A 22750-nucleotide genomic window follows, 5' to 3' on the forward strand; every position below is an offset into this window, starting at 1 on the left:
TTGTTGCTAATGAAAAAGTAGGTTAACCAAAGGAAAAAGAAATGAAAACTTACATAAGTAAGTGTATGTATTTAATGTATTTATAATTGAATATCTTGTTGTCTGGTTATGAGATGATGAATGATAAAGTAACTATGACAAATTTACAAGAATATGGTGAAATCATGTTTATTTCATAAGTGTAAACATGTTGATGGTGTCTTTACATTCACTAGAATTTTGAGTGAATTAGTATATATTGATTTATAATGAAATTGAATTTTTGATATTTTGAGAGATATGGTTCGCAACAAATTGGATTATTTGATGTGATGATTTTATTAAACAATGTATTGTGCCTTGAAATTAGGAACATTGAGCTTATGAATAAGTTTATAATGAATGGAAATCCTATTATTACAGGGGAGGTTGTTGGCGGAGGATCTCAGATAGGAGAAGTGAGACCATCGCGAGCAGGAAGTAAGTGTTTTCATCTCATTTGAATTTTAGAATTTATTCCATAATTGTAATTTTATTATTATTATGTTAATGGATATGAAAAAGAAAAAGAAGAGAAACCAGGAGGATAGGGATATTGCTATATTTATTAGTATCCATGAGGGGTTGTTGGATTATTAAAAATCAAATGGATTGTTGGATTTATTGGTAACCGAAAGGGGTTGCCGGAATAGTAGCATCAGTTGGATTGCTGAATCAATGGCCTCCATGAGAAAATGGCTGGAATGTTGGTAATCAAATTATAATTATAAAAATTGGTTATTAAGAAGTGTGAAATTATAGGGAGATTTAAATTAATAATGATGGTACTAGGGATATATTAAAGAGGAATAGCAAAAATTATGGATATTAACTTCTTTTATATTGAATATTATAATTTAATATTATGAATTAAATGTTTAATTACATGTTATTCACATTTTTGACCGGAGTAGAAGTGATTTGTATAGCATACTATAGTATAGTTATTATAAATGAATGACATGTTCAAAATCTTTTGAATGTATATCTAAATATTATTAGGATAGCATTTTGAGACATGTAATGCTTTTATTATCATTTTAAGGATTGTAATTAATTTTAAAAGTTAATTAATTATGAACTCATATTTATTATTAGAGATAATAATATATTGTGTAGAGTAAATATTTTGTATGTAATATATGTGTTATTGTTTAGGTTTCAATATTTAGTTGTATTTTAAATTCATGTTTAAATGAATGATTGAATTATTAAGAAAATGGAAAATTATGGTTGAGTTTATATGGGACATGATCTAGGATGGTTGTATCAAAATTGAGATTGGATAATTTAAAAGATGGATGGAAGTGAAAATGTTGATAACTTGGTACATTGACATGCAAGAGAAATTCTGTCAATTTTTTTATAAAATAACTATCATCATTATGTGATAAACTAATGTAGATAAAAAAATCCTTGTGAAATTTTCGAGTCTTATATAATAAGCTATATTTGGATGGTAAAATTCAAGAATATTACATAACCCATAATGCTGGAATTAATTAAACCCAAAAAGTAGATGGATCAGACTTTTTTTATACATAGATTAAGTTGACTAAGGTCTAATCATCACTTGTTGAAGTTATGACCTCCTTGAAATTCACCTTACCCTAAATACTCTGAATTTCAGACAAGCAGTCTTTGAGATTTTTTTGCCATTAATTTTATAATTTACATATCTGGAACTTCTAATGGATCTTTTGATGTAGTTTGGATCACATCATCCCCTCTATCCTTAAAAATATTTGACCTTAAATCATCACCTACATCAAATAAAGAGAGATAAAAATATTAAAAACAACAATATCACCATATTCATCAGGTAAATCCACTTTGTAGGCATTGTCATTAATTCTTTCAAGAATTTAAAATGAAACATCTACTCTCGGCATCAACTTGGATCTCTTACGTTCAGAAAACCTCTATTTGCGTATATGCATCAAACCTAATCATTTGGTTCAAAGATAACCTTTTTTGTCCCTTTATTAGCTTTGAATGCATATTGCTTATTCTTTTTCTGTATTTGTCATCATACATTATCATGAAGAGTCTTCACTATTTGTGTTTGGACTAATTCTTTCATCTATAGGTAAAAAATCACATCCAAAGGAGTTAAAGGATTAAAATCATAAATAATCTTAAAAGGTGAATAATCGATAATAGAATGCACACTTCTGTTATATGCAAATTCAAAAAACAACAGGCAATCTTCCCAAATCTTCAACTTTTTTTAAATGATAGTTATTAACAATATAGTTAAAGTCATATTAACTACTTCAGTTTGGTCATCTGTCTGTGGATAACAAATAGTAGAAAATAACAATTTTGTTCCTAACTTACCCCTACAAAACCTTTCAAATGTAGCTAAAAACTATCTTCTTAAAGAATAGGTCTGCTATGTTCATTGTATAATTGATTTTATGACAAGATATAAAATGTATTATCTTAGAAAACTTATCTGCAACCATAAAAATAGAATTCATACCTCCTTTTTGACTTAGGCAACCCTAATACAAAATTCATAGATGTATCAACATAAGATTCCTTAGGTACTAGTAAAGAAGTATACAAACCATGAGGTAAAATTTTATGTCTAGCTTGTCTATATGTTATGCACATATTGCAAATTCTTTGCATATCTTTTTTTCATCTTAAGCCAATAAAAATGCTCATGAAAAACATTTAAAGTCTTAGGAAATTTAAAGTATCTAATTAATAGACTAGTGAAGTCTTGTTAAGTTGTATACTTTAAATTTGTATATGTGTATGGAAACCGACCACATGAGTGGGGCTTGGAATGATGAACTATAAAAATTATCATATGACTGTTTTATTATGTGGAAACCAACCTCATGGTGGGAAACTTAGCTGGTGAACTTGTGTTGGAAACGGGTATGAATGAAATGCGTTCATGAAAGCTTGCTATATGAGTGGGGCTAGCTTTATTGGTCCTTAAAGGACCCGTTAAAGATGTATTTGAGCTAGGAAGCCTATCATATGAGTAAGTCTAAATTTATGGTATTTAAAGGATATGATATATATATATATATATATATATGAAATTAGAAGTCAAACACATATGTAGGGCTTTCAATGGATACAACGGCTTAGCTATAAGAAATGGGGACTTAATCATTAAATTAAGATACCAACCATATATGTGGGGGTATATGTCAAACATGAGATAATCGGATGAGCAGAACCAAGAGAGGTGTTGATATACATATTTGGAAATTTTATCTTAGTATAATTTGGATTGATATTCGATTATATGGACGAACAATTAATTAATTTTTTTTCAATTTCATTATTTACCATCGTGTTGATTAGAAATTAGATTTTATAATTTGTTTCAATTTTTTTTTTTTGGTTATCATGGTTTCATGATTAGGGTTATGGATTTGACAAGTTAACTCGGTTAACCCTGATCGATTCAATATGTTTTCGTCTCAATTGTTTTTATAAAAAAAGATATCTTGACTTTTTTTAATCGAACTACATTTTTATCGGTCATCTAAATTATTTTTGAACACGTCAAGTAAACTAAATCATATCGGATCAACTTATAAATAATTTAATTTTTTTTATTAGAAAAAACATTAACAATGCATAAATATTGTTTTATATTATAAAAATTAAACTTACCAGCCACGTACCGCAGGTCAACAACACAGTAATAAACCAAATCGTGTCGTGACAGGGGATTAAAGTTGAGTTAAACCCACCCATTTTGACATATCCCAGTTCAAGTGGGTTGGATTTTTCATGCATTGACTACTGTTATGCGGACGCAGTTTTAAATAAAGATGTCAATGTAACATAACGTGTTATATAACGAAATGGGTTTCCCTTAAAATATCGTTCCATATGAAATATATAAATGTGTATTAATTTAAATAATGCCCACTTTGCACTGTTATGAGTTCCCTATTCTTGCAGTGCACTGTATTCTACCACTAGTTTCCAGGGAGGTGGAGGTTAATACGCAGTATTGGAGCTTCCACTTTTATATCAGCTTCGGAGTTTTCCCCGTAAACTTTCAAATTAAGAACACTTGAGTTAGCATGTTCTTGTCAACAGTTGTTATCCTTGTTTTACACCTACACAGGCAGCTTAGAAGAGTAATTCTTCTTATGCTCCAATCGCAGACAACGGAAAACCGGGGCTTATAATCCAACATTTTACCATCTAGTTCATTAAATCCCATATGATCAGTCAGAATCTCAAACCTGCAACCAGACGAGATTCTTCTTTTTATCTATAGAAGGCTCGTTGGACTTCGATGAGATTTTTTTTCTCATCAAGCTCATCATTCAATCAAGCAGTTTAGCATAATTTTACATTCTCATACCACTTCATCTAGTTTATTAAGAACTGAACCTGAAACATTGGAGTATCATAGTCGCCTGTGAAGCCACGTTTACAAAGGTATGGAAAGAATACAGTATCAACATAATAACATTTGGAGTTGCACTCATTGTTTTCCTTCTGCTTGTGAGGCATAAATTTCCTTCTTGTTAAATGGTTTGCTTCTCCGTGGAACATCAGCCAAATTACAGAATTCGGTCAAAGTCTTCCTGATTTGAACTTTCTTCTTTTTATCTGGTGGCCGAGGTCCTAAAACACTTGTGTCAATAGTAGCCCCATAAGCTTCAGAGGAATGCATAACTGCATCATAAGCCTTCGGAGAGAGTTGAAGGTCTTCATTTTGAGCCCTCAAATACAACTCATATGCAAGTCTCGGTTTGCCAGTCTTTGCAAGAGCCTCAATCAGCATGTCATATGTAATTTCGTTTGGTGAGATGTTCTGGACTTTCATGCGGTGAAACCATTCATATGCTGCACTGCTCAAATTATTACGAGCACATCCACTGATTATTGCATTATATGTAACAACAGTTGGCTCAATACCAGTTGAAACCATTTCATTGATTATTGCATCAACCAGTCTAAAATTCCCTTGTCTAGTGAAAACCGAAGCCATAATAGTGTATGCATACACGTTGGGCTTGACACCCACCTTAAGCATATGCTCCCATACACGGACAGCCTCATCATACAGTCTACCCTTTTCAAGGGCACTAAGCAGTGCTCCATAGGAGATAACTGTAGGCTTTTCACCTTGTTCAACCATTCTTCTAAATATCTGAACAGCAGCAGCTGTTTCTGAAGCCTTGGAACAAGCGACAAGAACTGCATTCCATTCCTTGCTTCCTGGCTTCAGGCCTTTCTCTTCCATCTTGTTTAGCAACCTGACACCCCATCTCCAAATTCCTCTCTTCTTAGCTGCAGTAAGTAGGACATTAAAGTATGAAACAATCAATTCGTATGAAAGGTTATTTGGCTTTGGACCCTTGTCTAACAAATCCTCGTAAACCTCCAAGGCAGCCCACCACTTCTTAGCCTTTCCCATCAACCAAATCACATGGTTGCAGACTGATAAGCTTATATCAGAGCACCTTTCTCTAATCCTAATGTACAATTCTTTTGCAACAACATAATGTTCTTCACGGGTACAAGCCCACACAAGGCGCTCATAATCTGACCGACCAGGTTGAAGTTCGGCCTTATCCATATCTGTCAGAAGCTTTAACACATTGGTGTTCAAGTTTTCAAGCCTCACAAGCCACCGCCTCATAACCTGGTAGCAAACACGAATTGTGAAATTTTCGAGCTTAACATATTCCCTTTCCCAATCTTCATCAGCATCCTTTCCTATTTCCCCTTTCATATACTTGTCTTTTATTTCTACAAAGAACTTGAGAGCTCCATCCCCGTCTTCCATTTTTCTATAAGCCAACAGAGCAGAAGAATAGGATGCAGCAGATGGGGTAAAACCATTCCTACGCATCTCTTCAAGAACATCAAGGGCCTTTTTAGCCTGTCCTTGCTTGACATAAATAACCATCAAAATGTTGTAAGTCACCACATTGGGAGCAACCCCCTCCTGAGTCATTCTTTCCAAGATTTTTTCCGTTTCTTCATATTGTTCAGACTGTTTCACTGCACTTAATAGACTATTATATATGAAAAGATTTGGAACAATAGTACCATCTGTTTCTTTCTTTATCTTGAGCCAATCAACAAGAGCTATTGCAGGCTCCATTTTCTTGTCCCATCCAAAACCCTTAATCATGGATAAGTAAACTTGAACTGGCAATTCACCCTTGTCCTTAAGAACCTCTTCTATATCATCCACTGTTTTTGCAAAATATAAGCTCTGAGCGAGCGCAGGGACATCAATCTTTTCATCCCGTTCTTCCCCAGCTTCTCCCTCACTTCCAACATCTACTTCACATTTTTGTTCTTCATCACTATTATCATCAATTCTATCGAAATCATAATCAACTTTATCTCTCTCATGTTTCACTAATGACCGATCATCCAAACTTGATTCTACTCTATGAAATTCATTACCAATTTTTTGTTGCTCCAAAGCCGATGCCAAAGCCAATGATGAACCAAATGAGCCTTCCTTCGTTTCACGAAAACACACATATTTAATCTTTGAATGATTGGAGAGAAACCTACTTTCCACACCAAATTTTAAGCTCCCACAAGAAGTCCCACTTCTATCATACCTCAAATCGCCAGAAACCATAGGAAAACCAGAACTTGCACCTTGAAAAACATTGTCAACGAGACCCCATCTCTTTATCCCTCTTCTAGTACTTAAAAAACAAGAAGAATCCTCCTCAAACTCCAAATGGGGCACCGCACAAGAGCCACCACTCAACGGCCAAACACTCAAAGTTTGCATTTTGAGAGATAATTCAGCAATAAACAGAAAAACCCAGAAAGCAAAATCCAGTTAAAGAACAAGAAAACATGATATCCACTTATCACGAGAGACTTTCTCCTATGGTTTTCATGCTACCTACAAGAGAAATAATCGGAGAACTATAGCTATTGACTCTTGGTTTAGAATTTACACAATTTTATGAACAGCAAGGGATTAAAACATACCCGAATTGCTTCCTGTCGTTGTTTCTTTTGGGAGTAGAACTGTGAGCCTGAGGTTAGCTCAGGATTTGAGGTTAGTGCTTCTCTGTGATGTCCTCACAGCCATTCAATTGTAGTAACTAGTGGGCGGTCAGCTAAAATATCAGAGATAATATAAAACGAGACAATGAAAAAACTAAAGACTTTAAAAGTAACTTAATTAGTCAAGAAGTACAATAATTCAATTATCAAAATATTTTTTTTTAGATGGTGTAAATCAAAACAGGCAATGTTTTAATGTTATTTGCATGGAAAAATCAAAACTACACGGATTATATTCTCCTTGACCCAAAATACGTTGATGGTAAGATTTATTTTTTTTACATAAAAAAATATTTAAATATTGCTAAAGTTTTTTCTAATAAAAAAAATTAAGTAGAAAATGATCTTTATGATCTAGTTGACTTGACAAGTTTTAAAATAAATTAAATAACTAATAAAAATATAGTTTGCAACATCTTTTTTTAAAAAAAAAATATTGAGAAATAAATATATTAGATCGATCCGAGCTAACTTGTTAAATCTACAACTCTAATCATGTGATCATGATAACCTTAATAAAAAATAAATTGAAAAAAAATGAAGATTAATTCTCAAACAACTAAAAGTTGAATGATGAAATTAAAAAAAATCAATTTAAAATTTGAATGTGTTGAAAAAGAAATTTAAAATTTGAAACCTTTTGAGATGAGGTTGAAAATGCCGAAAATGATGCAAATACATCAAGAACATATTTTTTTGATTTTTTTTGGTATGTTGAAAATATCTAGAAAAACAGGGGGTCAAAAATTAGGTTATGACAATGAGAAAAGAAAAATTCATAACTCATATAAATCCAAGTTGCATCCTAAAAGAGATGGTTCGTTCCAAGTTCTTAAATGAATCAATGACAATGCATATAAAGAGGATATTACATGTGAGTATAACAATAGTGATACTTTTAATATTTCTAATTTTTCTATGTTTGAAGTAAGTGATGATTCGAGATTGAATCCTTTTGAGGAGAAGAAAGGATGAGGAGAATCAAGAAGCATCCCTAAATGATCCATTAAAAGTATCAATTGTGTCATTTACAAGGTCAAAAGCCAATAAGATTAAAAAGACAATAAGCTATTTCAAGATATTTAGGCCAAGTCAAGCATCAAGATTAAAACAAGGGATGATCAAACTTTAATTAATGTAATCCATGCAAAGAAATGAGTCAGCTCTTGAGCTTAAAGCATGCAAATTGGGCTTATTTTCTAATATGCAATTTTATATTAATGGATATAACTTTTGATCCACTATTGAATTAGACATAAAGTTTGTCCAAACATTTTAAAGGTCATTTTTTCTACAAGGTTAAAATTTCATGGCAATCAAACATCGGGAAGGCTTTGCGACAAAGCCAAGAAGTTATTGTTCAGGATTTGCCATATTTTTGTTGTTGATTTAAGATTTTTTTTCTATTTTATTAAGAACTCTTTTATTATTTTTATAGTCTTGTTTATGTTGTTTTACTTAGTATAAATAGGGTTATTTAGCTTGTATTTATTTTGTATTTTTTATTTCATAAATAATAGTGTGTATGCAAGGTTAATTATATTGTTGGTTCTTTATTGATCTCCATAGAACTTATCAAAGATTATTTTTTTATAGCATTCATCCTTGTACTTCTAGTTTTTGATTTTTTATAATCAACGAATTGAGTTTTCATCCAGTTACTACAGTTCTTTGGTTGAAACAATCACTAGGTCATGTTCTTTTCAACTTGTTTTAGCTTTTTTGAGTTGTATTCAATCTTGATTATGGGTTCTAGGGTTTTTATCTTTTGGGTTCAAATCACCATTTTTCAGAGTGACCATGTGACCCTTTATATAATGATACAAAATATAAATCTTATTTAAACATGTAAATGCTAATTCTATACAAATATTGATATCAAGGAGACTTCATTGAATAGTAATACAACTAAACAACTTTATTGAATAGTAATACAACTAAACTCTTTCTCTACTAATGCCACTTGAATCTTAAGTTAATCTTTTGACTTCTAATTAGTTATTTTATTAAAAACTACTGCTTTGAATAAAACTAAGCTTTCAAACTCTTCTTCATGGCTCTTGATTGTCTTAGTTATTAATCAACAACTTCTTTAAATATTTTTAGTCATTCATGACTCTTCCAGTTGATTCTAGTATACTCAATTAATTTCAGTTTATTATTCTCATAGATTTAATATATGAATATTTATTTTTAGTGTAAACAAATGAGAGAATCCCTCGACATCTCTACATATTCATGGATTGCTCTTATCTATTAGGTATAAAATTAAAAAAAAATCTCGAAAGATGTATTTGCATGATTTTTTTTTTGAAAGACAAAAGCCTAGTCTTTTGGTACCAAGAATTGGATTTACCTATTAAAGATTATCTATAGTTCAAAAGATAATAACTTTGCTGATCTTATCTCTTGTAAATTTATTCTAAACTTATCCCTTGTTAAACTAACTTATCCGGTCTTTGTAATTGTATCACTACATCCTTGTATATTCCTTATAAAAAGGAGTTTCAATAATAAAGAAAAACAAGTTAGTAATTTCTTTATGGTATCATAACTGATTTTTTTCTCCAACGAGACTTTTTACTATAGCCTCAACTCCTGATTCAATCATTGTTAACATTGATCTTCATGGCAATGATGACACTCATATTATTGCTTTCAATGTCAGTTCTCAACTTCCTTTGAAATTAACACCCTCAAATTTTTCTTCATGGCATTCTTAATTGATGTCCTTATTTATAGGTTATAACCTCCAAGGATATCTTGATAGAATCATTGTTTGCCCATCACAAACACTGCTTGATCCAATAACTGGATCATCCTCCATAGGTACTTCAAATCCTGCATTTTGGCGTTGGTTTCAGCAAGATAATTTGATTCTTCATGCAATTATTGTCTTTGTTTTTAAACTAGTTCTGCCACTTATTGCCACTTCCTCTACTACTCGCGATGCGTGGTTAAAATTACAACGATTATATGCCAATCGTCCACGTACTCGTGTCATGCAACTCAAGGAAGAATTAACTCTTATTCACTAAAGGACTCAATCAGTTTCATAATATCTTAATATTATCAAAAAAATTAGTTGACGAACTTGCCGTCATTGATTCTTCTATCTCCATGTATGATGTAACTTCATATATATACTCAATGGCATCGGAGTTGATTTTTGTGACATAGGAACTTGCCGTCATTGATTCTCCTATCTCCATGTATGATGTAACTTCATAAGTTATCATTTTCAAAAACATCTCTTATCAGTACTTGGCACGACCAAAAGATTGATGTCTTTTTCCAAGTGCAGGAGTGTCGAAGTAATAAATAACCCGGCAAGACCGGGGTCGAACCACAGGGAGGTTAATTGTATAAATTATAAACAACAACAACAACAACAACAACAATAATAATAATAATAATAATAATATTAGTAGTAGTAGTAGTAATAATAATAGTAATAGTAATAGTAATAGTAGTAGTAATAATAATAATACTAATAATACTATTAATAATGATAATAATAAAGATGAAGAAGAAGAAGAGGTTGATGAGAACTTTGAGATGAAATATTAACGTAAGGATGAAACAATGATAACAACAAATGTCAAGGTTAGAGGATCCACTAATGGTATTTCAAACAAGTATAGTATAAACTCCTATTATTCAATTGGAAACCACACACAAAGGAGGTTCCAATCAGATTATAAATTGTTAATCATGATTACATTAGTTATCTTATTCGAATAATGCTAATACTTGTAAATGTTGTCAGGCATTCATGATTATAACTTATGTTAACAACAAATCAAGTTCCTTTTATAGCTCAGGTGTCGGTTATACCATACAGTATGGGCTATGAAAGTGCCAAGTATTTGTTGTACCAAGTGTTATACAACATAAATCTAGATTAACCATTTAACAAACAAAGTATTAAAAGTGAACAAGATAACAAATATAAAGCATGTTAGTATCCAACATTAAGGTCCATGTTAAGTTTATATTATACTTCTTCTTACACCATTAGTGTACCCTTTTCACCTTGACATAATTAACTTAGCTAAACATAATGAAAGAAAGAAACATAAATAAACAAGATAAGAACATAAATGAGAAAGAAGTTAACTAAGTAAAGAAAAGGAAATGAAAGGCATAAACAAGAGATTAATATAAACAAAACGTAAGTATTACAAAAGATAAAGAGAGAGCAAGAGCATGATCTTGATCTGAAAACCAAGATGCCTATATACATGGTAAATGCCTCCTTTTATAGGCCAAAATTCAGAACTATTGATTTGTTGACTAATTGATGAATGGGTGGCCACATCTTGACTTGGTGACAATTCTTATCTTCTTGTCTGCCAAAAACATCATTGATAACGTCATAATTTGAACAGACTTAAATCATGAAAGTTCTAGGAAATTGTCTCATCTTTCCAGGGTAAACATTTGAGATCATTTGGACTTCTAGAACTCGAGATATGGGCTGAACACTGAACAGTGTCTGAGTTGTAGGACAGATTCAGACTTCTTCGTTGTTGCTATAATTTGGACTTGAAAACGGCCTTGTTAAATCTTAGACTCCTCGTGAAAGTTGTAGGCCTATGTCTTACCTTTCCATCCATATAAAGTGGACCTAAATTCGAGATCTACAGCTCTAGATATGATCCGATTACCGAACAATGTTCCAGTTTGGACTACACCAACATCTCTTTTCTAAGTTTGACCATCTCTTTGTCCTTTCAATTTCAATACTTCAACTCATCAATCAATTCTTTCATTTATGTGATAGGCCTGCATTTAAGATGAACATTTACCATAAATTAAAGGTATCTTATATTATTAGATATGTTATTATAAAACATGCTTTAGTTAAGGAGTTATTGATACTTCAAATGCAAAATGATGATATAAAACCTTGATAAAAATGCACTTTTAAGTACTAATCACACCCCCCCAACCAGCTTATTACTAGTCCCTAGTAATCAAAGCGTTAAAATAGAAAAACAATTTGCAAATTCTACAAAGCAAGGCATTCATCATTCAACTTCCATTAATCTATCCAGATAAACAAACTCTCATTAAATTTTATATATCTGCTCAATATCTCTTAAATAAAATATTAATAAACCTTCCTTGTTATGTGCTCAATGTATGAAAACATAGATGATGGAGCTTTTATTGAAAGAAAACAATATTTTGTTCTAATATTTAAGGTTAACTTCCTTGGGTTGGGATTATTATTATTATTATTATTATTTCTTTTTTTTTAATATATATATACATATAACTTAAAACATAATGCATCTTTAACCCATGTAACGAGCTTTCGGCTAATGACTCCCAGACCAGTTGGTCTTAGGGCATTAGGTGTTGAGACACCCTTACGAGCTTAGTAACTCGGGTTGCAGATACTGATACGTAGATAGTGCAATGTTTGATTCCCTTAAGCTTTTCTCCTTAACCCATGTAACAAACTTTGGGCCAATAGCTCCCAAGTCTGTTGACTTTAGGGTATTAGGTGTTAAAACACCCATTCAGGCTTAATTGCTTAGGTTAGGGAGGCTATGAAACCAAACGTATCTACGTTTTTATTATCATCAATATTATCAATATTTTGTTTTTTGAAAATTATATACTAACCCTTTCCCTTAGTTGTTACCTTTAACAAAAGAACATAAATAATGTAATAATCCAATGTGCAACCCACAATCATATGTTAAAGTGTGTGTGTGTGAAAATGAAGGTTTAAGAATATTTGTTAAATGAGTATATGAGTAGAATCAAGTGATAACAATGCGAGAGTTTGTAAACCTGAATATTTCAAGAAGTATTATGATAGGTCTTGGTAAGACTATTTACTAAGATGCGTCTCAATAGTAAATAAAATTCCTCCTTACTCTGCCATCCTAATAACAGTTTTGTCAAATGGTTTTAATAATAGCAAAAACAGTTAGTAAGTTAGTTTTTTTTTTTAATGTCAACTACTACCCTCTCCCCCCAACCAGAATGAGACATTGTCCTCAATGTCATAAGATAGAAAGATAGAGTATCGAAGACATCACCTGAAACAACGAACACTGACAAACCTGAAACACACTTAAACAAATATAAGAAATAACAACACAAAATAATATGCTATTAATAAAACCAAAAGACATAAGGTTTCACAAACGAAGGCTCAAATCCAATCTAAGCTTTTTACGGCTTTCCTTAGTTGACCAATTTATGCGACTCATGGAGGGATCAATTACAGGGATGAAAGATTGTAGTTGGTCAATCAATTGTTCAGCAGTAGCAGCAGAGATTATGATTTGTCGTGCCGAAGATGTTAGAAATTCCTGTTCCACAGCTTGATCAAGAAAAGACAATAAATTATCATAAAAACCATTAACATTTAACAAACCTATAGGTTTATGGTGAATGTAAAGTTGGGCCGAAGAGGAAATATGAAAGATCTCTTCCAATATGCCCAGACCACCTGGTAAGGCAATGAAGGCGTCAGTATGGTTAAACATTGCATTCAATCGATCAGACATTATGGAGACCTGTAGTTCCTCTCCAATTGTTTTTCCAATGATGTCCCCTTTTGCTAAAGCTTTGGGGACGACCCCCAAAACTTGACTACCTCCTAAAAATGCAGTTATTGACACACCCACCATTAACCCAAGGTTGTCTCCTCCATACACTAAATGAATCTTTCGCTCAGCTAGTACCTGACCAAGATGATTTGCTGATTCTAAAAACTCCTTTTCTTTCCTAGGACTTGATCCACCGAAAACACAAATATTTTTGATATGATGACTTGAGAAACCTGTCATTTCTACACACTTCTATATTTGTTGAATGTATGGGTTGAGTAGAAATGAAGGTAAGGAAGAGAAGATTTTATAGATGAGAAATTGAAAATGCAATCATACTACCTAGGGGTGTTCACGGTCCGGTTCGGTCCGGTTTTAACCCAAAAATTCAACCGAACCAGAAAATAGTATTTCTTATTAATATAACCCGAACCGAACCGAGAACCGGTTCAAACCGAACCGGTTTTGTTTGGTTCGGGTCGGTTTTTTAGCATAAAAACCAGAAAAACCGGACTCATCTTCATCACTGAACTAAATCAAAGGAAAAATCTGACATCAAATATTAATCTAAGCTATTAATCACAATAACCACTTGAAAATTCAAGAAAAGCAACCGGAAAAAGCAACCAACAATCAAAGTTTTCCACATAGGGGCTGAGAAGGGGAAGAGATGGGCTGGGAAGGGGAAGGGAAGGGGAATGGAGGTCCCGAGAGAGCTGATTGACCATAAATCTCAAAGCTTGCATTCTCCCAGCACAAGGATGGAACTAATATAAGTTATATTGTATCACCATCAAAGGCAAGATTTCTTGAATAATGGTTCCCTCGCATCTGGATTGTTAAACTGGAAGGGGAAGGCTGGGAAGGGGGAAATGGAAGGGAAGGCTTGAGGCGGGGTGGCGGCTGGAAGGGGGAAAATGATTTAGGGTTCTGGGAAGAGAAGGGAAAGGGGAAAAGGGGAAAAGGGGAAGGCTGGAGAGGGAGGGGGGTTGGCGGCTAGAAAGGGAGAAAGTGATTTAGGGTTATGGGAAGGGAAAAGGAAAGAGGAAGGGGAAAAGGGAAAGGCTGGAGGGGGAGGGGGGGTTGACGGCTGTGGGGGAAAGTGATTTAGGGTTAGGAATTGTTCTTTTTATACTTTTTTTTAAACCGGTTCGGTTTGGTCCGGTTCAATCGGTTTAAGCTTTTTTAAACCGGAACCGAACCGGACCGGCTGGTTTTTTTTATTTATTAATCGGTTTATTCGGTTTTTTCTATCGGTTCGGTTTTTTCGGTTAATTTTTTCTCGGTTTTTTCGGTTTAATCGGTTGGTCGGTTTTTTTGAACACCCCTAATACTACCTATATGTAGGCCAGCTAGAGTCTCACACACACACACACTCTCTCTCTCTCTCTCTCTCTTTATTTATTTATTTATTTTGAAAAAGCATGTGTATGTACAGGTAGTTGTGATTGTGGCTCACATCTTCCCTTGGTTTTACGTCCAAGAATGGCTTAAAGGCCCTCTATGGGTCGGGGATAGGCTTCCCATCCAGTTTTCTTAAAAACTGGAAAACAGGGTCTTTTATAGTCAGATTCCCAAGACTAAGTCGATCATGTTCTTTATGGAATTGTGGCCATAAATCATGAATTGCACGATGCACATCTCCACTAGGATGCGTCTCAAGGGTTAATAGAAGATTATCTAAAGACCCCTTACTCAGACCATCCTTAATGAATTGTATTTTATCTTCACGACTTACAGATACCATTCCTAAAGAACGACATGTTGCATTACAAGTCCATCTGACACATCGGTGACAGACTTTCAGTCGTTTTGCACGACGTTTCTTTGCAAAAGTGCTTTTACCTGTTCCAGGCATGTGTGAAATGAAAGAATTGGAGGACTCACCTGATAATCGGACCTTTGCTTCAATCAGCCAGCGAATATCTTCAGGAATTCCATGATTCATTAACAACCTCAATCTTGCACACCTAGCACGGTAAATTTTTGTAATCGCATTATAAGGCAGAGCGGGAAAGTACTTTTTCAATTTTTCAATAGTGGTGTCCATTTTCAAATGAGAATTGGAGAAGAGATTCAAAAAAGGGAGAAAGAGCAAATAATTGCACAAATATATACAAATATCAGTTATTATGGGAAACTGAAAGAACCGACTGAAGTCACGGAGTACCGTTATCCGTCATTTAACCGGGGTGAGAGAGACTAGCAAAACAAGAGTCATACAAAAAAGAAACACAAAAACAATGTGAGAAAAACAAAATAATCAACCTTTATCTACAGGATCATTCAAACCAATGGATTCATTTTCACTAGAAAAATTATCAAAGTAAGCTTTCAAACGATGTCCATTTACCTTAGAAACATTGTTATTCTTTGGATTCTCAATATCAAAGGCCCCATAAGGATACACATGTTTCTCAATAAATGGACCGCTCCATCTTGATCTTAGCTTTCCAGGAAATAAATGGAGTCGAGAATTATAATGCAAAACTTTTTGACCAGTATCAACTTTTTGACAATTTCCACAAGTTTTGCAGAATGCATGTGTGTCTTTAAACATGGTGGGCCAATAAAATCCATTTTGAAAGATTTTCACAACTGTCTTTTGTGACGAGAAATGATTCCCACATGCTTCAGAATGACAAACTTTAATGACACTACTTACCTCATTGTCAGGAATGCATCTTTGAAATATTTAATCAGGACAATATTTAAATAAGTTAGGGTCATCCCAATAAAAGTTCTTCACTTCGTTCAAAAACTTTCCTTTGTCCTCGGTACTCCAGTGAGCTGGCAAATCTCCTGTTGCAAGAAAATTGATATTTTTAGCAAACCAAGGCATTGAACTAAGAGAAAGTAAGGATTCATCAGGAAAGAAATCGTCGATTAGTTTGATGTCGGATGTCGAATCTGTTGTCACTCTTGACAAAAGATCCGCATCAACATTTTCGGTGTCTTTTTCATCCGTGATTTCTTCCTGAGAATAAATCATTTGCAAATCTTCAGATTCATCCAACTCAATTTTACTCAAAGTAGATTCAAGTTGATCACAAACTAATTCTTCAATAAAATCTACTTCTTGTAAATCATTATCATCTCCAGGTTGCTTGCAAATGTTGAAAATATTCATCTCCAATGTCATGTTTCCAAAAGATAGCTTCATCAGTCCATTCCTACAATTAATCAATGCATTAGAAGTTGCAAGAAACGAACGTCCTAAAATAACAGGAAATGAATTACATGCTTCAATAGGTTGTGTGTCCAAGACAATAAAATCCACAGGGTAAATGAATTTATCGACTTGTACTAACACATCTTCAATTATTCCTCTAGGCACTTTTACAGATCTATCGGCAAGTAAAAGAGTCACAGAAGTTGGTTTTAACTCACCTAGATTGAGACTTTGAAAAACTGAATATGGAAGTAAATTCACACTAGCTCCAAGATCAAGTAAAGCTCTTTCAATTTTATGTTCTCCAATAAAGCATGAAATTGTAGGACAACCGGGGTCTTTATATTTCAAAGCATTATTGTTTTGAAGAATAGCACTTACTTGTTCGGCTAAAAAGGCTTTCCTTTTCACATTCAGTTTTCTCTTCACAGTGCACAGATCTTTCAAAAATTTAGCATAAGAAGGAACTTGTTTAATAGCATCCAACAAAGGTATATTGTCCTTACCTGTTTGAAAGTTTCAAAGATTTCAGAGTTGTGATTGACTTTTCTTTGTTTGGTCATGGCATGAGGAAATGGAAGTGTTGGCGAAGAATCAGTCTTTTCTTTACAATGTTCAGATTCAACCCCTTCCTTACCCTCAGAGATTGACTCATCATCTTTCTCACAATGTTCAAGAATGGGTTTTTCAATAACCTTACCATTGCGAAGAGTGATGACTGATTTGGCTTGATCCATGTGTTGGCTTCCAGAACTACTTGCATTCACATTGTATTGCCCTTTTGGATTTTGCTGTGGTTGAGATGGAAACTTACATTTCTCTTGAAAACTAAGAGCAGATGTCAATTTTGCAAGAGTATCTTTAAAATTTGTCATGCTTTGAGCAAGTTGAGTGTTGATTGTCTCTTGCTTTTCCATGAATGCATACAATGTTTCCTCAAGATTTCTTCTAGGAGGTGGAGCATAAGGAGGTGCATATCCATGAGAATTTTAAAAATTATGGTGTACTTGAAACGGTGGTTGTGAAGTTTGTGCATTATTATTATCACTCTTCCAATTAAAATTTGGGTGATTTCTCCAACCAGGGTTGTATGTTTGCGAGTATGGGTTATGATTGGGCCTTTGGAAACTGTTTAAAGCATGAGCTTGTTCATGGAGACATTCCTTAAAAGAAGGCAAAGTTGGACAGTCATTGGTTGAATGTTCATTGGTTTCACAGATTTGACACACAATGTCTTGAACAGATTTTAGTTGACCACTCTTTTTTAATTCTAGTGCCTCGACTTTTCTAGCTAAAGATGCAAACTTGGCTTGGAGGTCATGATCTTCCCTAAGGTTGTATATACCTCTACTAGATGTATGAGGTTGGGTTTTACTCGGTGCCTCATAAGTTCATGTAGTGTCCCAGTTTTGCGTATTTTCAGCTAGCAAGTTTAGGTATTCCATGGCTTCATTAGGGTCTTTATCCTTAAAAGTTTCATTGCACATCAATTCAACCATTTGCCTATCTCTAGGAGTTAACCCTTTATAAAAATGTGAAACCAATCTCCATGTTTCAAAACCATGATGAGGGCAAGTATTAAGCAAATCTCGATACCTATCCCAACATTGGTAAAATGTTTCTCCTGGTTTTTGAGTGAAAGTGATGATTTGTCTTTTAAAAGAGTTTGTTCTGTGGGACGGAAAAAACTTCTTTAAAAATTGTTGTTGCATTTCATCCCAAGCACGAATAGATCTTGGTCTCAAATTTTGTAGCCATGTTTTAGCTTTATCTTTTAATGAAAAAGAAAAAAGCTTTAACCTGATGGTGTTCATGCTACAATTTGAGTCATTATAGGTGTTACAGACCTCCTCAAATTCCCTTAAATGCAAGTATGGATTTTCTAAATCTAAGCCATGAAAAGAAGGTAAAAGTTGAATAATGTCTGGTTTAAAATTAAAATGAGATGCATCAGTAGGAAAAACTATGTATGAGGGTGCACTTGTTCTTGTGGGATTCATGTGGTCTCTAAGTGTTCTAACCCGAATATTCTCATTATTCTCATTATGAAGCGATTGGTTATCTTTTTTGACCATATTTTCTGAAAATGATGAGGATACCCTACAAAGTCTACCACTTAATGTACTGACCAAACTCTCATGCACGTGTAGGAAGAGAATAAAAGGAAGAAGAAAGTAAAAGTAAAAGAAACAAAGTTAGATACACGAAACGTGAAAAGAGAAAATAAAATAAATACTATAATTTCTACAAGAATTTACCTCCCCGGAAACGGCGTCAAAAACTTGACACGACCAAAAGATTAATGTCTTCTCCCAGGTGCAGGAGTGTCGAAGTAATAAATAACCCAACAAAACCGGGGTCGAACCACAGGGAGGTTAATTGTATAAATTATAAACAACAATAATACAACAACAACAACAATAATAATAATAATATTAGTAGTAGTAGTAGTAGTAGTAGTAATAGTAATAGTAATAGTAATAGTAATAGTAGTAATAATAATAATAATAATACCAATAATACTATTAATAATGATAATAATAAAGATGAAGAAGAAGAAGAGGTTGATGAGAACTTTGAGATGGAAGATTAACGTAAGGATGAAACAATGATAACAACAAATGTCAAGGTTAGAGGATCCACTAATGGTATTTCAAACAAGTATAGTATAAACTCCTATTATTCAATTGGAAACCACACACAAAGGAGGTTCCAATCAGATTATAAATTGTTAATCATGATTACATTAGTTATCTTATTCGAATAATGCTAATACTTGTAAAATGTTGTCAGGCATTCATGATTATAACTTATGTTAATAACAAATCAAGTTCCTTTTATAGCTCAGGTGTCGGTTATACCATACAGTATGGGCTATGAAAGTGTCAAGTATTTATTGTACCAAGTGTTATACAACATAAATCTAGATTAACCATTTAACAAGCAAAGTATTAAAAGTGAATAAGATAACAAATATAAAGCATGTTAGTATCCAACATTAAGGTTCATGTTAAGTTTATATTATACTTCTTCTTACACCATTAGTGTACCCTTTTCACATTGACATAATTAACTTAGCTAAACATAATGAAAGAAAGAAACATAAATAAACAAGATAAGAACATAAATGAGAAAGAAGTTAACTAAGTAAAGAAAAGGAAATGAAAAGCATAAACAAGAGATTAATATAAACAAAACGTAAGTATTACAAAAGATAAAGAGAGAGCAAGAGCATGATCTTGATCTGAAAACCAAGATGCCTATATACATGGTAAATGCCTCCTTTTATAGGCCAAAATTCAGAACTATTGATTTGTTGACCAATTGATGAATGGGTGGCCACATCTTGACTTGGTGACAATTCTTATCTTCTTGTCTGCCAAAAACGTCATTGATAACGTCATAATTTGAACAGACTTAAATCATGAAAGTTCTCGGAAATTGTCTCATCTTTCCAGGGTAAAAATTTGAGATCATTTGGACTTCTAGAACTCGAGATATGGGCTGAACACTGAACAGTGTCTGAGTTGTAGGACAGATTCAGACTTCTTCGTTGTTGCTACAATTTGGACTTGAAAACGGCCTTGTTAAATCTTAGACTCCTCGTGAAAGTTGTAGGCCTATGTCTTACCTTTCCATCCATATAAAGTGGACCTAAATTCGAGATCTACAGCTCTAGATATGACCCGATTACCGAACAGTGTTCCAGTTTGGACTGCACCAACATCTCTTTTCTAAGTTTGGCCATCTCTTTGTCCTTTCAATTTCAGTACTTCAACTCATCAATCAATTCTTTTATTTATGTGATAGGCCTGCATTTAAGATGAACATTAACCATAAATTAAAGGTATCTTATATTATTAGATATGTTATTATAAAACATGCTTTAGTTAAGGAGTTATTGATACTTCAAGTGCAAAATGATGATATAAAACCTTGATAAAAATACACTTTTAAGTACTAATCAGTACTTATCCATTAGAATATATCTATACAGATATATAGGGACCAACAACAACAAGTTCTCTTGATGGTTTTTGTTACTATGCTTTATTTGTGGATCATTTTACAAAGTATTACTGGTTATTTCCAATTCATCATAAAAATGATGTTCATTCCATCTTTATTTAGTTAAAAGGACTTCTTGAAAAACAATTTGGCTTTCATATTAAAAATTTGTACTCCAATAATGGTGGTGAGTAGAAGGGTCTTTGTCAATTCCTATCCTCTTATTCTAAAAATATGCTCACTACTGCTCTTTACACACAACAACAAAATGAAACATGTAAATGTAGATATCGTCACATTGTTGAGACAAGCCTAACCTTGTTACATCAAGCATATTTTTCATTATCATACTAGGCATATGCCTTTCAAACCGCGGTTTATCTCATCAATCACATGCTAACACTTGTTTTACAAAATAAAAGTCTTTTTAAATGTCTATTTGGTCGTCAACCAAATTTTAAAAAACTTGGCATTTTGGATGTTAGTGTTTTCTTATGGCTCAAGCCTTACAATAGTAACAAAATGTAACCAAAATCTAGGCCATGTGTTTTTCTTGGTTACTCAATTACTCAAAATGCATATAAATACATGGCCATTGAGAATTCTCACATTTATCTTTCAAAACATGTTATATTTGATGAAACTATCTTTCCTTTCACTCTCTCTACTATTATGTCATCTCCTACAATTTCAGGTTAGATTTCATTTGACTCCACCATATCGGCAATTCCACCTCTTGGACAAACACCTTCCCTGCATCTACTTGTGATGATTGCTGCTCCTGTTGCTCATTCACCAGGCCACCACTCACCAATTCTAGTCCCCCTATTTGAGCCACTAGATAGCAGGTCTGTCACACAACTATCATCCTTCATTCCTCCAACCCGAAGCCACAGTATAACAAACAAATCCATGAATAACATTTACAAACTATATATTTAACCGCCAAACATCTCATTCCACAACCTATATAGTCATCATGTGTCTCTAAAGACCTGAAAGATCATAAATAACGACATGTTATGTCTGAAGAGTTTAATGCTTTAGTTAAACACGGAACTTGTGAGCTAGTTCCACCAAATCCATCCATCATTCCAGTCGGCTGTAAGTGAATTTTTTGAGTCAAACACAATGTTGATGGCATAATATCAAGGTATAAGGCATGCCTGGTTGCCAAAGAATATCATCAACGTCACGGCCTTGATTACACCAAAACATTCAGTCTCGTTGTCAAACCAGTAACCATCAGAACTATCTTCTCCATTGTTGTTCAACATTGTTAGTGCATTCGACAACTAGATGTCAACAATGCATTCCTACATGGAACACTAAAAGAAGATGTGTTCATGATTCAGCCTCCAGGATTTGTAGATTCCATATTGCCTTCATACATCTGCAAATTAAACAAGTCTATATATGGCTTGAAACAAGAACCACATGTTCGGTATGAAGAGCTAGCTCTTTTCTTCTAACATTAGGATTTCAACAATCCAAGTCAGACCCCTCTCTGTTCATCTATTCCAAGAATGACATAACATTATTTCTGTTAGTCTACGTCGATGATGTTCTCATCACAAGCAGTGAATCAGCGGCCATTTCGAACATAATACGGCAACTTGGCAACCAATTTTCCTTGAAGGATCTTGGCAAACTCTAATAACATGAGTAGCAGGTAGTCTCCTACTCTTTCTCGAAATTCTTGGTCGAGAATTCCTTGAATAATTGATGAGCCCTTTCTTCTTTTCTCCATCAAAACAACAATTTGATGCAATCCTAAATGACTTGGATCACCAAACTCTATACTTGCTTGCAAACTCTAATAACATGAGCAGCAGGTAGTCTCCTACTCTTTCTCGAAATTCTTGGTCGAGAATTCCTTGAATAATTGATGAGCCCTTTCTTCTTTTCTCCATCAAAACAACAATTTAATGCA

General features: G+C 33.5%; 1 protein-coding gene across 1 annotated transcript; it reads right to left on the reverse strand.

Annotated features, from left to right (window-relative positions):
• Positions 1-4343: 4343 nt before the first annotated feature.
• Positions 4344-7141, reverse strand: LOC7461314 (protein LOW PHOTOSYNTHETIC EFFICIENCY 1, chloroplastic). The gene is made up of 2 exons (XM_024589298.2): positions 6985-7141; positions 4344-6895 (listed from the first exon to the last, which is right to left on the reverse strand). Exon 2 carries the CDS (start codon positions 6776-6778, stop codon positions 4493-4495), a length of 2286 nt encoding a protein of 761 aa, XP_024445066.2. The 5' UTR covers positions 6779-6895; positions 6985-7141; the 3' UTR covers positions 4344-4492.
• Between the last annotated feature and the right edge of the window lie 15609 nt (positions 7142-22750).

The sequence above is a fragment of the Populus trichocarpa genome, chromosome 17 (genome assembly GCF_000002775.5).
Source record: "Populus trichocarpa isolate Nisqually-1 chromosome 17, P.trichocarpa_v4.1, whole genome shotgun sequence".
Lineage (NCBI taxonomy): Eukaryota > Viridiplantae > Streptophyta > Magnoliopsida > Malpighiales > Salicaceae > Populus > Populus trichocarpa.

What these genes read in the sequence shown, in the direction of transcription:
- LOC7461314 (XM_024589298.2), bottom strand. Translation starts at nt 6,778, where the DNA reads ATGCAAACTTTGAGTGTTTGGCCGTTGAGTGGTGGCTCTTGTGCGGTG.